Source organism: Fusarium keratoplasticum, chromosome 3, assembly GCF_025433545.1.
Source record: "Fusarium keratoplasticum isolate Fu6.1 chromosome 3, whole genome shotgun sequence".
Classification (NCBI taxonomy): domain Eukaryota; kingdom Fungi; phylum Ascomycota; class Sordariomycetes; order Hypocreales; family Nectriaceae; genus Fusarium; species Fusarium keratoplasticum.
Window position 1 is genome coordinate 206,685 of NC_070531.1, and position 17,552 is coordinate 224,236.

Below are 17,552 nucleotides of genomic sequence, written 5' to 3' on the forward strand. Positions count from 1 at the left end.
TCATGAAGCTTTTGAAGTGGGAAAGCCCACCCTTGCCGACGCAGACATGAGACACATGTCTACAGATACGCTGCATAGCAGACCTGGCGGGAACCTTGACCATTCCGACTACACTCCAAGGTCAGCTGATTCAACCCGAAGTATCTAGAGGCAGGCTCTAAGAAGGAGGTTCAGCCCCAGTTCTCATAACCACTGACAGCTTCGAAAGAGAATATCCGATTAGTCCTATAGATTAAATGATAGCCATTACAAAGAGCTTAGATACGATGGGAGACCCGGAGGCCCGATAGGGTCAATGGCTAGCAACGTGAGAGTTGAGCACCTACGAGCATGTCTAGACAATCACTCGAACCCCATATCTCCCCAGATGAGATCAGTTCCAGTAAATAGAGTAATCCCTCCAGGCATCATCCCACAAACCACAAAAGTAGAGTGGGTTAAGCTTAACAATGCTGAGATAGAACTATCAAACGTGTCAGACCACCAACCCTGCCAACCCGCTTTTATTTGGCCACTCCCAGACGACGCTTACTAGGTACTTACTTGCAACGACCGTGATATCCCCGGGAAGACGTGACGTACCTCGTCAATTCCACTTTTAAATAGACCTCAAGCAACTTCACGGGTTCCTCAGCATGCTTGTCCAGCTCGAGGCTCCCAGGTGATATTGTACCAGAATCATATCTATGCCCGAGTCATCAGTCTCACCACATTCTTTCCCACCTGTGACACCATTCTGAGAATGCAAATTCCAAGGTGTTGTCGCTCTGGTATTGCTATGGCATACTTGCCAGGCCACCTAACTCCTGGCCGAAGTGTTGACCATGACTTCGGTTCCGTAGCTTGGGCTAACCATCCTGTCACCAACCTCGGCATCTGGCCTCTGAGCTTGCAGAGCTTCTATCGACTTGCTCTACAAGAACACCGACCTCGGACATGTCGCACGCAAAAGCGGGCCACGGAATGACGTCTACGTGTTCGTGTGCTACCTTCTTCTACGCATTGGACTGTTGCAATCCAAAGTCTGTAGACCGGATGTAACGGAATAGGATATCACCGAGCATGGTACACTCCTCAGCTCCATTAGTAAACACTTTATGCATGCCTGTTCACGGTCTCATTCTTCAAGAAAAGGGGCACCAATTGTAATGAAATTAACCACATCCATTTCATGGAATCATATTCAGTCTGTTTCTGATATATACACATTACGCGCTCATATACATTCGCTTCCTCTCGCTTCCTTCCTCAGACTACCGCTCCAACTTTGTAGGTATAAATGATTCATGTATGAATCTTGCAAGATCAAACGATGGTAACCAGAGGGCATTCGATTAGGCGGCAGAGTCGTCGTGCTCAGCCTTGGCAACAGCCTTCCTCTCGAAGATCTCGCCACCGCCCATGGTCTCGGCAAAGGTAGTATGGGGCTTCCACTTGGCAGAGTTGCGGGGGGTGGTCTCCTCCATCATCTTGTCGACCTGCTCCAGAGACAGTCCCTTGGTCTCGGGGACCAGGAAGTAAGAATAGACAAAGGCGCATGTGCAGAGACCTCCCCAGATGAAGAAGACGGACGACTTGAGGTTGCCTCGGTTCTCGCCAACCATGTAGGGGGTGATGACAGCGATGATGGTGTTCCACAGCCAGTTGGAAGCAGTCGAGAGACCAACACCACGAGATCGGATGGGGAGAGGGAAGATCTCGCCAATGACGATCCAGGCACCGGGACCCCAGGTGGAGGCGAAGAAGAAGATGAAGATGGCAATGAAGGCGATCTGGGCGTTGACAGCGCTGATGTTGTTGGCAGTGACCTTGTCAGGGTCGTCTTCGGTGGGAGTGGGGTGGGTGTGGTTGAAACCGATAGTGACACCGATGATGGCAACGAGGAACTGGCAGACAAGCATACCGAAGGCACCAATGATGAGGATGCTGCGGCGACCGAAGCGCTCGACGGTCCAGAAGGACAGGGGGGTCGAGAAGACGTTGACCAGGGTGAAGATGAGCGAGATGAGGAAACTGTTGTCAATGGCACCAGTGGACTGGAGGAAGGGGGTGGAGTAGTAGAAGATGAAGTTGACACCAGTCCTGGGAATGTTGTTAGTCAAGGATTCCAAGGGAAATGAAAGGTGGGCACATACCATTGCTGCATCATCTGAAGAGAGGTACCGAGGATGGTTCGGCGAAGGTTAGACTTGCCATCCCAGAGGCTGCCCCTGAAGCAGTTGGCCCAGCTGCCGATCCAAGAGGTGGAGGGAATGATCTGGCGCTCGTACTCCTCGTTGGCGATAATCTCAGCCAGCTCGGTCTGGACATACTTGGAGTCCTTGGGCTGACCACGGACACGGGAGAGGGCGTCAATGGCGTCTTCGATGCGGCCCCTCTTGACAAAGTATCGGGGAGAGTCGGGGAGGAACAGGAGACCACCACCGAGGATGACAGCCCAGGGGAACTGGATGGCGATGGGAATGCGGTAGGAGTTGGGGTTGTAGAAGTCCTCAGTTCCGTAGACGATACAGGCGGCGAGCAGCAGACCGATGGTGATGCAGAATTGGTAACCAGCGACGAGAGCACCACGAACCTTGCGGGGGCACTAGGAAAGAAGTGTCAGTAAGGGATGTCAGGCAGAGGCATCGTGGTAGCAATTTACAATCTCAGACATGTACAGGATAACAATGGCAGACTCGAAACCGACACCGATACCGGCAATGAGACGACCAGCGACGATGCAAGCAAGAGGATCACCATGACCAGTAATCATCTGGATAACAACACCAATGCAGTAGATGATGCAACCAGTAATGACAGTCCACTTGCGGCCGATGCGGTCAGCGATATCACCGGCGATGATAGCACCAAAGAAGGTACCGCAGGAGAGGATAGAGACGATCAGAGACTGGTGGCTTTCGCGGAGCTTGTCATGGCCAAGGCCCTCGACCTCGTGGATGAAGTACTTGGAACCATTGACACCGTTGATGTACCCAGAGTCGTAACCGAAGAAGATGCCACCGAAGGAGGCAAAGGCGCACATGAGGTAGGCCTTCCAGGTGACGGGAGCCTCGATCTGGTCGATGTTGTCGGCCGTCTGGAGGGCGACCGAGTGGTTGCGAGCGCCCTCGTCGTGGTGGGTTTCGTCGACACCCATGGTGAAGTTGTTGCTTGGTTGCAGAGGCGACTTCAGCGATGGGGTTGGTGAGCACAGTTTATGTTTTGGCTCGGTGGTAGGTGGATCAGAGACTCTGAAGTTGTGTGCAGATCAGAGACCCGGTTGGGTTGGATAATGAATCAGAGAAAGAAGAGACCCCAGGTGTAAGAGAGACAGGAGGGGGATATGTTTCAAGAGGGGGATTGTAGTAGAAGGTGAGAGTGTGAGACAGTGATGATGAACCAAAGTGAGAGAGACTGTTCCACGAGAAGGGGAGGAGGGCGTCTTTTAATCTTGAGCAGGAAGGAAGGCAGGAGGAGGCATGAAGGAAGGAAGGAGCATGTTACCTATTCCGCCCTTGCACCTGCCTGCCTCTCAACATGCATCAGCGCAGCGAATCCAATCTACCTGCATGCAGCCCAGCCGGCGGCCAGCTGAGGCAAGTACGTTCCGGTACCCGTTCGGCGGAATGAATGGCCAAAGCTCCCGGTGACTCCTGCCAACTAACGCCAAGCTCAACAAGGTGACAGAAGGTGGAAAGCTGCCAACTCCGGCGCGCGTGTGCGTGTGGTGCATCATCTCGGACGGTGTCCACGAGCCTTTCTCGGATGCGCGATGCCTCGGAGGAGTGGGCGTCCCATGGGGGAGTACAAGCTACGTATGGGGCATGGGGGGGAGAAGGTGAGGTGTGTGTATGGGATCAGAACATGACCTTTTTTTCTGCTACTGTATGCACGCCCCCTAGCAGAAGCTTGAGCTTGCGTGTTACGGGGAGAGCTTGTTGGAAAGCATGAGGCACGGGGATGCCCGGACACGGAGACGCCCCCGGGGGGGTGTGTGTTGTGTGTGTTTGCAAGCCGCCGCATCGTCAATACGCGGGTGTGTGAGATCAGGAAAAAAAAAGGCGTGTTAGTGATTCAGAGACAGAGACCGTTTGGACGGATTAGGCACGGAGCGAGCTGCAACAAACTGCAGAATTCGAGGTGATCGGCGGTCATGATTGGACGACTCTCTCTACTATGGCAGTGTTTGGCAGTGTTCAGCGGTGCTCAACAGTGTTCTGTAGTGTTCTTCACCGGAGGCCGCCGCCGTGATTGGCCGCGTGCTCACCTCGACAACGAGATCGCATCTCGTTCACCCTCTCATGTGGTGTCTCGGCCTCGGTCTCAGCCCGTCTTCTTCACTGTAAAGAAAAAATGTGCCGTTCCACGCGCCCAGCGTCTGGGGAATCGCGTGGGGATGCGGACCCCGGCCACAAGGGGAGCTACGAGGTAAGGCCGATGAGAGTGGAGGGACGGTTGGCCCACAACCGTTTGTACCGGCCCAGATGGCCCAGAGAAGCGCCGAGTACCTGCCGGCCGTTATTACCCACGGGACCTGGCGACGGGCTTCCATGGCGAGTTCTAGAGCCCCGGGAGACGGCGGGCGGAAGAGGACGGGTCGTCAAGGGGAGCTGGAACCGGGGGGACGGTAAAGTGTTCACTTTTTTGCTCGAGTCCAATCTGGTGTACTGTAAATCAACATCAACAAGTCAATCTTGAAGTCGTAGAATCAAGCTTGAAAAATCGCCAAAGCTTTCACCCCTCCATCCCATCCCATCCCGCAACCCCGTCCTCCCGCTGGATTCGACGATCCTTTCCAAGGATTGGATGCGACGTCTGTAACTCGACTTTTCCATGTAAGCAACCCACCTTTTTCCCCCGGGTCCCTTTTCCCACAGGCGGCCATCCAGCCAGTCACCCGCCAGAGCCCGACATCCAGGGGCTTTCTCGCCCACACACCACTTTACAACCTGCTGCACTGCGCGGGGAAGAGCCTTGGAGTCCAGAGCCAGGGTCCCCAATGGGCGAATTTTCGGTGGTACTCTACGCGCTACCTTGCCTGGGGCCCGGGGCTGCATGGCATGGCATGGTTGTAATTGACCGAGCTGGCCACCGCTTGGCACTAGTCTTGAGGCATTCTGGAGATCTCCCCCAGCTGGGGGCAATATGCGAATGGGACAGTAAGCTTGGGGAAAAGAATCGGTCCTCCTCCTCTTTCTTGCATCTCCTCTTCCCTCTCCACCAACTTTGACCATCCCCAGAGAGCTGGGCCCCCTGGGGAAAATGCCTCCGAGTCGGCCACCGAGATCACGGCACAGCGGCATGCTCTAACCCCAGACTCTCCGGATTTCGAGCCCATCCGGTGCGTCGCGGGGAGAAGAGTCTGGCCGAGAAGGGGCCTTATTTTCCCAGATCGAGAAGGGGACATTTCGGATGAGCTGACAGCTGTGCCAGAAGTCAACAGCTCGCTCCGAAGCTAACTGTCAATTTTTACCTACAACTGAACAGAAGCCCAGCCACCATCGTCACGGGAACTCGAAATCGTGCCCTGTCATGCACAAGTCCGGGCCGAAACGTCAGGGCCAACGAGGGCTCAAGCGACGGCACCACTTTGTGGTCCAAGCTGGTCGATCAGAGCAGCAGCCGCGAATGGGTGCCGGCATGGATTGGATTGGGATTACAGTACTGTCTGTACGTACACATCCATAGGTACCCAATCTGTGTGTGTGTGTGCATACCTACATGGATGGGCTTCCGTTTACAAAGTCCTTTCATGTGAGGAGGGAACGGAGAGCTGCAGGACGAGAGATGAAGCAAGTAAGCGACGGGAGAGAGGCCGAGATGGAATCACTTGTAGACTAGTTACTGTAGCACGACTACACCTCTTCGATTGCGGCTTCAACCCAAAAATAATTAATTACAGTGCTCTAGACCAACAATGCAACGAGCGGGCGGGTACCCGACAGCCTGTTTACCTTTAACGTTGCGCGTTTGACTTTTTTTGCTCCTCCTGTCTCTCGCTTGTCTCGCCACTGATCAACCAACCATCGGTATCCAGTAAAACGGAGAGAGGCCGGGGGTCACGAGGTCTGGAGAAAAAAGAGAAAGAATACGGAGATAGAGTAGAGAACAAAGTTGCCCACCCAATCCCGGGGCCCCTTACCTTTCCCCTGCAAGGTCTTGACTGTAATTGGGTCCCCCCCCTTCCTCGTGGCGCCCATGCAAGTTCTTAGAAATCCTCTGACACGCACACGCACGATGGCTTCAGAAAGAGTCCGGCCGAAGGACCCACCTCCCGTCGCCTCTATGCCAATTCATTACGCCAAAGGTGCGCTCGTGACGGTACAGACTCTGCTCTTGCTCGGCCGAGACCCGAGAACGAAGTCCTTGACTAAGAACTCTGTAATCTCTCTTCAGGGCCGAAGCCTTCGGTCTCGGATGCCTGTCCAAACGTGGTAACGGTCCGGCCGGCGTCAGCGATGCCTCTATTTCCGGGCCTTGGTTTTGTGAAGCCTCCCATTCCAGTCACCTCGTAACTACCCAGTCACGAGGTAAGCTGGTGTCTCCTGTTTCCTCTTGGCTCCGGTCATCCTCACTCGCTCACCTTGCCATTGCCGAAGAGTTCCTCCGAAGCGGTGGGGCATTCAAAGATTCTTGCTTCTCCTTTCCCAGATGCGTCGCTCTCCTTTGTTCTTTTCGGTCGAGGCCATCGCGGGCCTCCCCCCCTCGTGTGAAGAGTCATGGTCTGAGACAATCACGCCTGTTCTTGTCTGAGACACCACAGACCAACATCGATCGTCGCCAGCCACCATCTTTCCCCGCAGTCAATCACTCCCTCCCTCGCTCAAATCCATGGCAACGTTGAATCCCAAGGGAAGGGTATGCCAAGACACATTCCTAGACGCCGCATCGAGCCACCTGTAGACAAGCCACCTCACCGTCATGCTCACTGCCCATCATCACCATGGTCTGCCAAGGCGCCAAGATCGTCAATCGATCGTCCTCAACTCGCTACCGCCAGCAAATGACAGCGTGGCTGACATACGAGCATCGCGGCTATCATTCATTCTCCTTGCTTTCCGCTTCATCGTGACCGTTGCCTTTCCGTCTTCTTTCCGCTCGCCGCTGTCAATCAGCGGGGTCGTGAGCGTTGCCAGAGTCAATCGATCCATCGCATGTAGACCCATTCCCTACCCTACAGCAGAAGATGAGGATGCCACGAGATCAATAAAAACGTAAAATATGTAGACTACGAGTTGTCGCATTCTAACAATGTGAATATTGTGATTAATCCATGTGAAGATTAGCATAATACTTGCGCGAAGCCTTAAAAAGATCTACATCCGAAATGAATGTCTCACTTGGTGGATCGGATCGGATCTTGTTTGAGATGGATGTCGTGACATGCAAGACACCCTAGACCATTACCGACAAGACAACCTCATCACATATCTCTATGCAAATGTCTTTCTTTTGTTTCATTCTTTCATCGCGTGCTTTTAATTTTTGTCAAGACATTATCGTGTTTGCCTCCGGCGGCTCTGCCGAGGGCCTCCTGCGGAGTGCCGTCCTCGCTGCGCTCGTTCTCGTAAGCCGAGATTGAGTGAGCGGGCGCACTCTGGGAATGCCCTCAATCTATCCCCTTCATCATAATTTTGGTGGCTGACCTCTCTTCACCTGGAGTCAGCAATCTTCAACGTGGCAGCACCTAAAACACCAATAAATAATCCTCCAATCCCCCCTCTGCCCTACAACTCATCGAAACAACACAGCCTTATCTAGTGCAATAAATCAGCACACTCGATCATCTTGACTACCTATCAATGCTATCAATTAACGCAACTAATCCTGGAAGCTTATGCCAAGACCCTTCCTGCTTACTCGATTAAACCTCATTCAAGCTCGTTTGCAGGGAATAACTTCACTATGGGGGCTGACCGCAGCAGACAGCGCAGGATATGGCCAGATGCAGCTATGGGAGGGCATAATCAGGCTGGCAACGTCTGCATGTAAAACGTAGATGGACCCTTTGACAGCGAAATGTCTCAGATTTCCTTAATTCTCCCAGTCATCACTCTATTCCACGATGCTGAGAAGGGGCCTCTTCGCAGGTGCAATCCTCATCGCCATCCTCGGCCTCTGGGCCGCGAACCGTCCCTCAACACCGTTACCACCTCTAAAATTTGGCCGCAAAAACGTCGTCCTCTTTGTAACTTCAGCCCACGATGGCTTTTCCAACGTCCACCTAGCCACAAGCCACACCCTCTTGGAAAAGTATCCAGACCTGGAAGTCCACTATGCCTCGTTTCCCGATCTCAAGCGCAAGGTCGACCGTGTTTCGGCTGAGCATACCAAGTCAAAGCCTGTTATTTGGCATGAGCTACCTCCTCCGGGTATCGTGGCTGCGTATCTGCGTGACTTTGGAAGCGTCGCTGGTCTCATGAATGTGCCTGGGCTCAAGGGCATGAAACGGGCTGTCAAGGACATACAGACCGTCGCTGCCCCCTGGAATGCCGAAGAACATTGGATCCTATACAAAACCATCTTCGATATAATCAAGGAGGTTGACCCTGCCGTGGTCGTCCTCGATATCCTCTTCAAGCCGGCAATTGAAGCAACTCAGGACCTCAACTACAAACACATATTCGTAACGCCCAACTCCTTCGTCGACACGTGCGTGCACAAAGAACCATGGGCAGCCATGCTCTGGAAGTTTCCCTCCACGGGATCTGGCTACCCATTCCCCCTCCCCTGGCATCTCATCCCAGCAAACATCTTCTTCGAGATCCGCATCGACTACGCCATCATATTCGGTCCCAGAGTTCGAAGCATGGTGCCGTACCTCAAAGGAAAGGGCATCAAGAACCCAATCGACTCTCTCGCCTGGGACAGGCCAGACGTTCCTCTGCTGTCAGGCACCATCCCCGAGGCAAGCCTCCCTCTGCACGCGGTCCCTGAAAACGCCAAATACTGCGGTCCCATCGCCCTCGAGACTGCACCCCTCAAAGAGCAAGATGCGGAGATGGCCGAGTGGCTGTCTAAGGCGCCGACGATACTCGTCAACCTCGGCAGTGGCGTGCAATTCGACGAGACTCAGGCGCGCTCAATGGCGCAGGCATTCGTGCCTGTTCTCGAAAAGACGGACGCGCAGATTCTCTGGAAGATGAACAAGCACGGCGAATACGACGATTCATTCCTCCAGCCCGTGAAGCAACACTTCGACAGTCGACGGCTCCGCATTGAGTCCTGGATCAAGGCTGATCCAACGTCATTGCTTGCGACAGGTAACGTCAAATTGGCCGTCCACCACGGCGGCGCAAACTGCTACAACGAAGCCATCCTGTAAGTGTCGTCAGCTACCAATATCATTCCTCTGCTAACCCCCCTAGTTGCGGAGTCCCCCAAGTCGTCCTCCCCGTCTGGTTCGACACGTACACCTACGCGGCGACAGCCGAGTATCGGGGCGTGGGCATCTGGCCAACCAAAGACACAGCCCCAGCCTGGGAAGCCGAATCACTGGGTAAAGCGTTTCTCGACGCTCTCTCCGACGAAACCATGAAGGAAAAAGCCGAGAAGCTCGGTGAGATTGCGCGACAGTACGAAGGTCGTTATTTGGCAGCCAGAGATATTGCAGAGATGGCAGCCAAAGGCCATGACTAGACGGACGGGCCTATGCCTAGATTAGTACATATCCCCTGTTCTTCAGAGATAGACTTTTGCTGCCCAATGACAATTTTCAAGGATAAACGAACCTCGGCAATTCCACTTAGTAGACTCTTTTCCCGACTCTATGAATTTCGCCGCACGTCGACAGAATTTGTAAGACGTCATTGACGTTTGAAGCCAGAGTTGAGTCTTGATGACTGGTGTTTTTTTGTGAACTTGGCGTCGTCTCTAAATAATCCATCAGCCATAATAACAAACACACACTTATCGACGCATACCGGCACTAGAACAACCATGATACTGCAACCTCTTTGATCGGCAATTCGCATTCTCTTCTATCCCACCGAACTCCGATCGGGACCCCCGAAACTCCGCTGCCAAAAAGAAGCGGAAACGTTTGCCCCTTGCGGACTCGTTGGTTGCGGACTTTTTTTATCTACCGCCACCGCGGCGAGGCACATGAATAGATATAGAAGCCATCTCCTGACGTGATTCAATTCTACATCTAAACAAATAACTCTCTAATAAACTCATCCTCACTCAAGAAAATGGCTTCAATGCGCGCCTGGCAAGCCGCCTCCCCTGGCACATTCCCCCAAATCCTCTCCCTCCGCACCGACATCCCCCGCCCCTCAAACCTCCAAGATGGCCAGATCCTCGTGCAGGTCTCGCACGCGGGTCTCAACCCAGCCGACTACAAGATGTGCGAGCTCGGCGTCGCCTCGAGGGCCATAACCTCATTCCCCAAGATCCCCGGCATGGACCTCGCCGGCCGCGTCGTCGAGGTCGCTGAAGGCGTCACCGAGGCCAAGGTGGGCGATCTTGTCATGGCTAGGGTTGACCCGACAAAGTCTGGCGGTTCTCTGGCCGAGTTTGTTGTCGTGAATCGCGACGGGTATGCCACTCTCCCGGCCGGCTTTGACACGGAGCAGGCGGCGGGAGCTCCGACAGCGGCCGTTACGGCCTACCAGACAATCGCGCCGTACGTCAAGGCCGGAGACAAGGTCTTTATCAACGGCGGTTCCGGCGGTGTCGGCCTCTTCGGCATCCAAATCGCAAAGGCTCTCGGCTGCGAGGTTACAGTAACTTGCTCAACCGCCAAGGCCGAGCTGTGCAAGAGTCTCGGCGCCGACGACATCATCGACTACAGGACAAGTGACGTTCTCGCCGAGCTCAAGAAGCGCGGGCAGGTGTTTAGACATTGCGTCGACAACGTTGGCGACTCACCATCCAACCTTTACGCCTTCTCCGACAATTTCCTTTTCAACGGCAGCAAGTTTCTCTTTGTCGGTGGCCACGTGACAGCGGGCAGCGTCATGAGCATCATGAAGACGAGGGTGCTGCCGACATTCCTCGGTGGTGGAAAGAACCATTTCGTTAGCTACATGACCAGCAACAAACGCGAAGACATCGAGCAAGTCCGAGATTGGTTCTTTGAGGGCAAGGTTCGCACAGTTGTCGATTCAGTGTTTGACTATGAGGAGACGGAAAAGGCGTTTGAGCAGCTGAAGAAGGGGTCAAATGGAGGCAAGATTATTATCCGAGTTCAAAAGTAGAGGGCACGATGATGAGATACCAGACAGTAATGATTATTGGACAAGAGATACCAAATAGGGTGTAATCATTTAATTCCATTGGTTACCAAACATGTCTACATGGTACCATGCTTCCTAGTGCTGACTACGGCAACACTTGCTATTGCAACACCATTCGCAACGGTCGGCGAAGCCTTCTTCGCGGGATCGCCAGGCTCAACGGCTGGCTAACAGTCTTGGATAGGAAGACCCTGCCATCAAAAAGGGAGTGTTGACTCCAAGGGGTGCTTCAATGAAGCCGTCCTCCACCGGTGTGCCCGAATACGTACGGGGCGTCGACATGACTTCAGCTTGCAGAGGTGAATCGAGATCACCTCACAGCAGGCTTGCATTGCGGATCTACCGATGCCTTCGCCTTGCTCAAGCGGGCCTGACCGATGTCGGGGAGGCCCAAGTAAAGCCGACGGATGACGGCGACGGCGTGTGTTACAAGGTTGTTGGGGCATCTAGAGGACACGAAGTGCTTCTGGACATGATGCATCTCGGCCTGTCCTCTTGTAGTTGGCCAGGCATCGGCAAGCCCTTTACTCCTAGATCTGATCGATCAAAGTGGCTGCAGATCAAGTTCCTAGACCAGTCGCAAACTTGCGGGCAACCCATGCTGCACCGTGCTCCTCGTACTCCTTTTTGGTCACGGCCAGCTTGTTGATGTGAGGATGATTTGCTAGATTTGCGCCGCCATACCAAGTATTAGTGATGGGATCCGCAGGCCTTGCGACACGCACTATGCAATCGTCGGGCACCAGCTGAACAACCTCCTTCTGCAGTCGTTGGATGAAGCCGTCGAGATGCGTGTTCCCTCCCACGACGATGATGTTCGCAAGAAGACTCGGCCAGAGTCCAATGGGAAGTTCGTTCAATGACTCCTGAACTAGGTCCGCCAGGCCGGGCTGCCTAATCCCGGCATCAGATGGACTGAACAGGAGTTCGGGAACGGTGAACCTCTCGTTGCGAAGCGTCAAGGCGTCCTCCTCCGATTGTGCTGCAACCTTTTTCGCTCTCGAGTGTCGTGAAGGTTCGTAGTCGCAGAGGATACCCTTAGATCGAGTATGAAAGTCGGGAAGGATATAGTCCTTGGCAATGCCACCTCCCGTGAGGTAATCCGGCCTTCTGTCTCCTCGAGTACCCTTCCATGACTTTTCCAAGTCCGCCTTAAAGTCTGCCGAAACATAGCAGGAGAGCTCCTTCATCTCGTTGACGATATAGGTATCGTTTCGCATGTCGAAATGTCGGAGCGAGATCAGGCGCGTCAGGTAGTTGGTGAGGACCTTTCCACCGACGTCCAGTCTCTTGATGGCTGACTGCAAGGGCCGGCCTTGGAGGAGTGGTGTGACGGTTGTATGCGAATATCCGGAATCGATGACCATGACGGCTTCGGCAGGAGTGTTTGCGACGGTTGGGTTCTCTTGGGGTGTGCGAAAGATGCTCTGGATGTCGTGGTATGCATTGAAGGTTGGGCCTGGACTGTCAGCCAGAGGTCAAGCACCAGGAGAAGTGGGCATACCTATTCCACGGTAATAGCTTGTGAACCCGTATTCCTCAAAAACAATCTGATCACAATTTGTTTGTAGTATCGGTAATCCATTCGGCGGCTCAGCAAGTATCAGCCTCGTCTCGGCCGGGTCAATCTTTGTCGTCGCATTCTCGAACAGCTCCCGATCCCAAATCTCTTTTTGCGCCTCCCAATTCACAATAAACCCCTTCTCAACCGGTCTCCGAAACTGAATCTCCCCAAAGTCCCGACATTTTTCAATCTCGGAGGCGACGTAGATCTTTCTCGCGCGGTCGCGGGCGATGTAGTTTGGGATGATGCGAGGCTCGTCAATCTTTCCGTCGCGTACGAGACCGGCCTTGATGGTGTCGGCGCCATTGTCGAGCACGAGGGTCGTTGCCGGAGCCTTTGGCGGCGCGGGCTTGGCTTTGCGTCCTCCCGCCATGACGCCTTGTCGAGGTTTTGAGGTGGTGTTTGCTGATGATGGAGATGTCAAGAGTTGGACGCGAACACGACTGCACGTGGAAAGTGGGGCCGTGATCATGAACTCCGATCAACGGACGTCAGTTCATCAGTTTCTCATACATTCACTGAGAAGATACAATTGAACAAGACAATGGATTCGAATGTTGGTCTTTATTCTGTCAATTATACTTGGGTATTCTATTAATTTATTCTAAATCCTTGAGAAACCCAGCTCCACGTAACTTAGCCTCCATCCCTTCTCGAAAAATCCATCTCGATAGACATTAAAGTGACCGCAGTCTACTTCAAGAAGCTCCTTATACTTTCTAACTTTGGAAACGACCTCGAGTTGAACCTTGAGATCAATGACCGAGTCTTGTAGACACACAGTCATGAACAGTGGTTTTGGGGAGATTTGACTAATAAAGGCACTGGGTTCAGCTTGAATAGCGTGAAATAAACTCTGCGCAGCGACTTTGTTCTCCTTTTCGTGGCCTATTTTCTCGACGACTTGAAAATGGCGCTAGCACTCTTCAGTTCCCAAGATGGTCCCGTTGGCAGGGTTCTGAGCTTCCTCTAAACTGTCAGGAAAGATCCGCATATAAGTCGGGTCTAAAGCCGACGTCTCGCCACGGTCATTGTGGATTTGAGTGAGAACAGACTTCGGCAGAGCCTCTCGAGCCGACTTGCCCGAGACAAAAGGCACTTGGGCGACCACCACCTTTACACGTGGATCGATTGCACACACGATTAAGGCAATTCCTCCAGAGAAACTACTGCCCCAGATGGCAATGCGTTCCGGATCGATATCTAAACGCGTGATTGCGTAGTGAATTACATCATGAGCATCTTGGGTCTGCTCGCAGTGATTTGTATGATGCCGTGGAAGCCCGTCACTATCTCCCCAGTTCCTATGGTCGTACAAGAGTACCGCAAAGCCTGCTTCCTGGAATCTCTCAGCAAAGTTGGGAAGAAAGTTATCTTTGATCTCCGAGAACTAGAATATCGCCGTGTCAGATTCTTGGTATGTGAAACTGATGGGGGCCAAGGTACTCTTACACCCGGCGACATCACCACCACTGGCGCCTTGGTCCCAGAATGGTAGAACCACCCCTGAAGGATGATTTGATCATGTGTCTTGATTTGAATATCTTCACGCATGGTATAGGGGTGTTACCGGGCGAATTCTTGATTGGATATGGTTTAATGCATGATTCTGTCTAGCAATGTCCCAGAGAAAGCTGGACTTGTGACTTAAAAGCCGACCATCTTGTACCTCGGCCAACTTTAGTAGTCCCAAGGACATTTGGCTAAGCAAACACATATGTTGGGAGAACGCCTGCTGTAGATGTAAAGTGTCGCTCAGGTCCGTCATACAAATCCATCATGGGTCCTTGCCCGGCGAGGGATGAAGGACACATAACTCGACACCCTAGCACCTTAACAGATCTGATCTTCCCTGCTCAATACGCTAAGCCTTATTTAGTCCCGCCGTGGAAATTATGCGGGGAGGGTGGCAGACCAAGATTGATCATCACACAGCGGTTAAACAGCCTCCTCATCTTTGACAAAGTCCGACGGAGTTTCAACACCACGTCGAGTCACGTACATCCAACCGAAACTCCGTCGCGCTTTAAAGACTGAGCTCTACGTAATTGATTACTGATCATTCTGGTTAGGAGCCATCTCGTGATTCCGTCACCAAGGACTGTGACGAAACCGTAATCAATCTGAGGAGCCACGTCGGCAGATGTCCCAGCACATCAAGCTCGACCACTTACATCTTACACCGCCACGAGTGTTTTTCATCTAGTTTCTAGTTGGGAATAAGAAGAGAGTAAAACACATGATCTGATATTGGATCGTTAGATCCTCTTGGCCTTTTACGTTGTACCATAGACGCTCCTCGTTACCCTCTCAGCCTGTTATCGGGTCAGATCGGGTAGCTGCTCCTAAAGTGAATATCAAACATGTTCTATAGTAGTTTGGGTTTCTCGAGATAAATCTCGCCTTGTTGGACGAGCCATATATTGTTCCCGAAAGTGATGCTACTGCGCAAAACTAATGCTACTGCGGCCGACATTGACCCTATTCCCCATAAAGAGCCTTGATGACCGTTTCATCGTCAACAGGGCCGTTCTTGTAGTCCAAGCCCTTTGTAACCTCATACATCTTTTTAACCAACTTTTGATGCTCTTCTCCCCTGATGAGATTAAAAAAGGTCTCGCTATCCCGAAGAGTATCAGACTCCTTCGGGCAAGAAGAAGCATTGATGCTGGTCTTGGAGGCCGACAACGCAGACTTTGGGAAAAGGGCAATCCTCTTGGCAATATCATCAACCTTTTGAGCCAACTCTTCTGAGTTGAAAGCTCTGTTGATCCAGCCAATCCTCTCTGCCGTATCGGCATCAACTTCATAGCCGGTGAGGATGTATTCAAAGGCTCGGGCACGTCCAATCTGCTCGACAAGATGCTGGACGCCCCCTGCCCCGGGAATGATACCAATTCTGCACTCTGGGTGTGCGAGGCGCGTCTTGCCTCTACCGGCAAAGCGCATGTCGCAGTGCAGAGCAAACTCGCTACCCATTCCGCGGGCGATGCCGTCGACCTCAGCGATGAAGATAATGGGCGATTTGAGTATCTTGAAGAGGATCTTGTGGAAGGTAACTGATACCTGCTCTTCGATGGACGGGCCGTCTGTTTTGGATCACGTTAGGGTTGTCACAGGTCTGGCGGCTGCAGGGTCTCACGTACCTGGGCCGGACTGTCTTAAGTCATAATGCGCAATGAAAAAGTATGGGTTGTTGCTCGAGAAGATGACGACTTTGACATCGTCGTCCAAAGACTCAAGTGCATTGGCCATTTCCTCCATGAGATCCCAGTCCCACAGATTGGAAGCACCATTCTGGATGACGATTCTCACCGCACCTGGGGCAGTGGACGACACGCTGATGGTCTTGTATTGGGACTAATTCCCATTAGATCTTAGTGAGAACTGAATAGAGACAGACTCACCATGTTGAAAATTTATTGTTCAAATCTTGAAAACCTGATGTGCGCAGGTGTGAAAGAGATGGTTGAGGCTATCAACTCAGATCTGGCAACAAGTCGCTATCAGAATCATCCATACATTACCATAATGGTATGGGAGGCCCATATATACGTTATAACGAGTAGTGAGGAAGTAGTAGATAACCTCGGCAGGATTGGATGAGGAGAACGAACTCCTCATCGGATGTTGCACCCGAGGCTGTAGATGTACCAGAGTCATTCATCCCTTGATTGGCATGTGGTACCGTAAACGCCTCAACCATAACACAAGAATGACCTTTCAACGACCAAGACGAATGCGGAGTAAAGGGGCTGGCCCTTTGCATGGCGCATATCAGGAGAGGGTGTGAAGGACAAGCTGGGAAGTTGTCATCCAACCTCCACACCATGATAGCCTTGGCCTTAATTACTAAACCAAACGACTAAGGGCTCCTTCCATACAGCCTTAGAGGTAGATTGACAGCATGTCCTGGACATGTTGCATGGTGCCACATGTGGTGGAGTAATAAGGGGGGTCACGACTCCGCTCGGTGTCAGTTTGTCAGAACTCCGATACACCATATAGGTATTGGCCTTCTAAAGAAGATCTAAATAGATGTGGTATGCAAAGGTTCGTTGCGGGTGACTCAAGGCATCAGTGGCATCTGGAGATTGATTGGAGTTTTCAGTACAGTGTCCTTGATCAGTTATGAAACTTGAACCCTCTTGCTCAATTTCAGGGGAATAGCTTTTACTGCCTGAATATGTTTTCTTTGTCTTGCCTAACCTTAGGATACGAATAGCACTCTATTAAAATCCTTCTCATACCTCCTCGCAGTTACCGGAATCCTTTGTTTGCCAATTCGACCTTCCCGGGCCGAGGTTCTCTAACTTCCGATTAAGGGCAATCCTTCCACTTCAAGCAACGAGCCCTTGACTTGGTGTAGTGACAAGGCCGGCGTTTTCGTGGTGGGAAAATGTCATTCTGTCAAACGGGAGATCAGACACCGTCTTTTCGAGCTCGGAGCTAAAAACACAACGGCAGTAAATAGAAAGCACACGGTACGAAGTCTCCCGGTTAGAAGGGGTTGTGATCTTCGAGGTAAGGTTGGCCATATAAACGCCGTCGGAGTTTTTATGGCTGTCATAGCGTTGAACAAAGTTGGCCAACGGAATCTCCTGGAGCAGGGAACTCATGGAACGGAATTGTTTGCGATTGACCAATGAAATAGGCTAAACTTGGGGTTCTATAGGATGACCAACATTTCAATTTGGCTGCACGGGCGATGTGCTGTTTACAAGATTGCCGTGCTTCATACCAAAGCTGATCATGAAGTGAGAAGC

General features: G+C 52.3%; 5 protein-coding genes across 5 annotated transcripts; 2 read left to right on the plus strand and 3 right to left on the minus strand.

The window, feature by feature from the left end:
- Positions 1 to 1,334: 1,334 nt before the first annotated feature.
- On the minus strand, positions 1,335 to 3,139 carry NCS57_00344500 (MFS domain-containing protein; the record flags this gene model as incomplete). The annotated part of the gene is made up of 3 exons (XM_053053438.1): positions 1,335 to 2,082; positions 2,136 to 2,587; positions 2,645 to 3,139. The coding sequence occupies 3 exons, from the start codon at positions 3,137 to 3,139 to the stop codon at positions 1,335 to 1,337; spliced, it is 1,695 nt and encodes a 564-aa protein (XP_052915598.1).
- A 4,908-nt stretch (positions 3,140 to 8,047) lies between these two features.
- NCS57_00344600 (uncharacterized protein) lies at positions 8,048 to 9,621 on the plus strand (the record flags this gene model as incomplete). The annotated part of the gene is made up of 2 exons (XM_053053439.1): positions 8,048 to 9,303; positions 9,351 to 9,621. 2 exons carry the CDS (start codon positions 8,048 to 8,050, stop codon positions 9,619 to 9,621), a joined length of 1,527 nt encoding a protein of 508 aa, XP_052915599.1.
- A 554-nt stretch (positions 9,622 to 10,175) lies between these two features.
- On the plus strand, positions 10,176 to 11,183 carry NCS57_00344700 (PKS-ER domain-containing protein; the record flags this gene model as incomplete). The annotated part of the gene is made up of 1 exon (XM_053053440.1): positions 10,176 to 11,183. The coding sequence occupies one exon, from the start codon at positions 10,176 to 10,178 to the stop codon at positions 11,181 to 11,183; it is 1,008 nt and encodes a 335-aa protein (XP_052915600.1).
- A 599-nt stretch (positions 11,184 to 11,782) lies between these two features.
- NCS57_00344800 (uncharacterized protein) lies at positions 11,783 to 13,159 on the minus strand (the record flags this gene model as incomplete). Its single annotated transcript, XM_053053441.1, has 2 exons — positions 11,783 to 12,681; positions 12,727 to 13,159. The coding sequence occupies 2 exons, from the start codon at positions 13,157 to 13,159 to the stop codon at positions 11,783 to 11,785; spliced, it is 1,332 nt and encodes a 443-aa protein (XP_052915601.1).
- A 2,108-nt stretch (positions 13,160 to 15,267) lies between these two features.
- Positions 15,268 to 16,196, minus strand: NCS57_00344900 (uncharacterized protein; the record flags this gene model as incomplete). Its single annotated transcript, XM_053053442.1, has 3 exons — positions 15,268 to 15,875; positions 15,933 to 16,146; positions 16,194 to 16,196. 3 exons carry the CDS (start codon positions 16,194 to 16,196, stop codon positions 15,268 to 15,270), a joined length of 825 nt encoding a protein of 274 aa, XP_052915602.1.
- Positions 16,197 to 17,552: the final 1,356 nt, after the last annotated feature.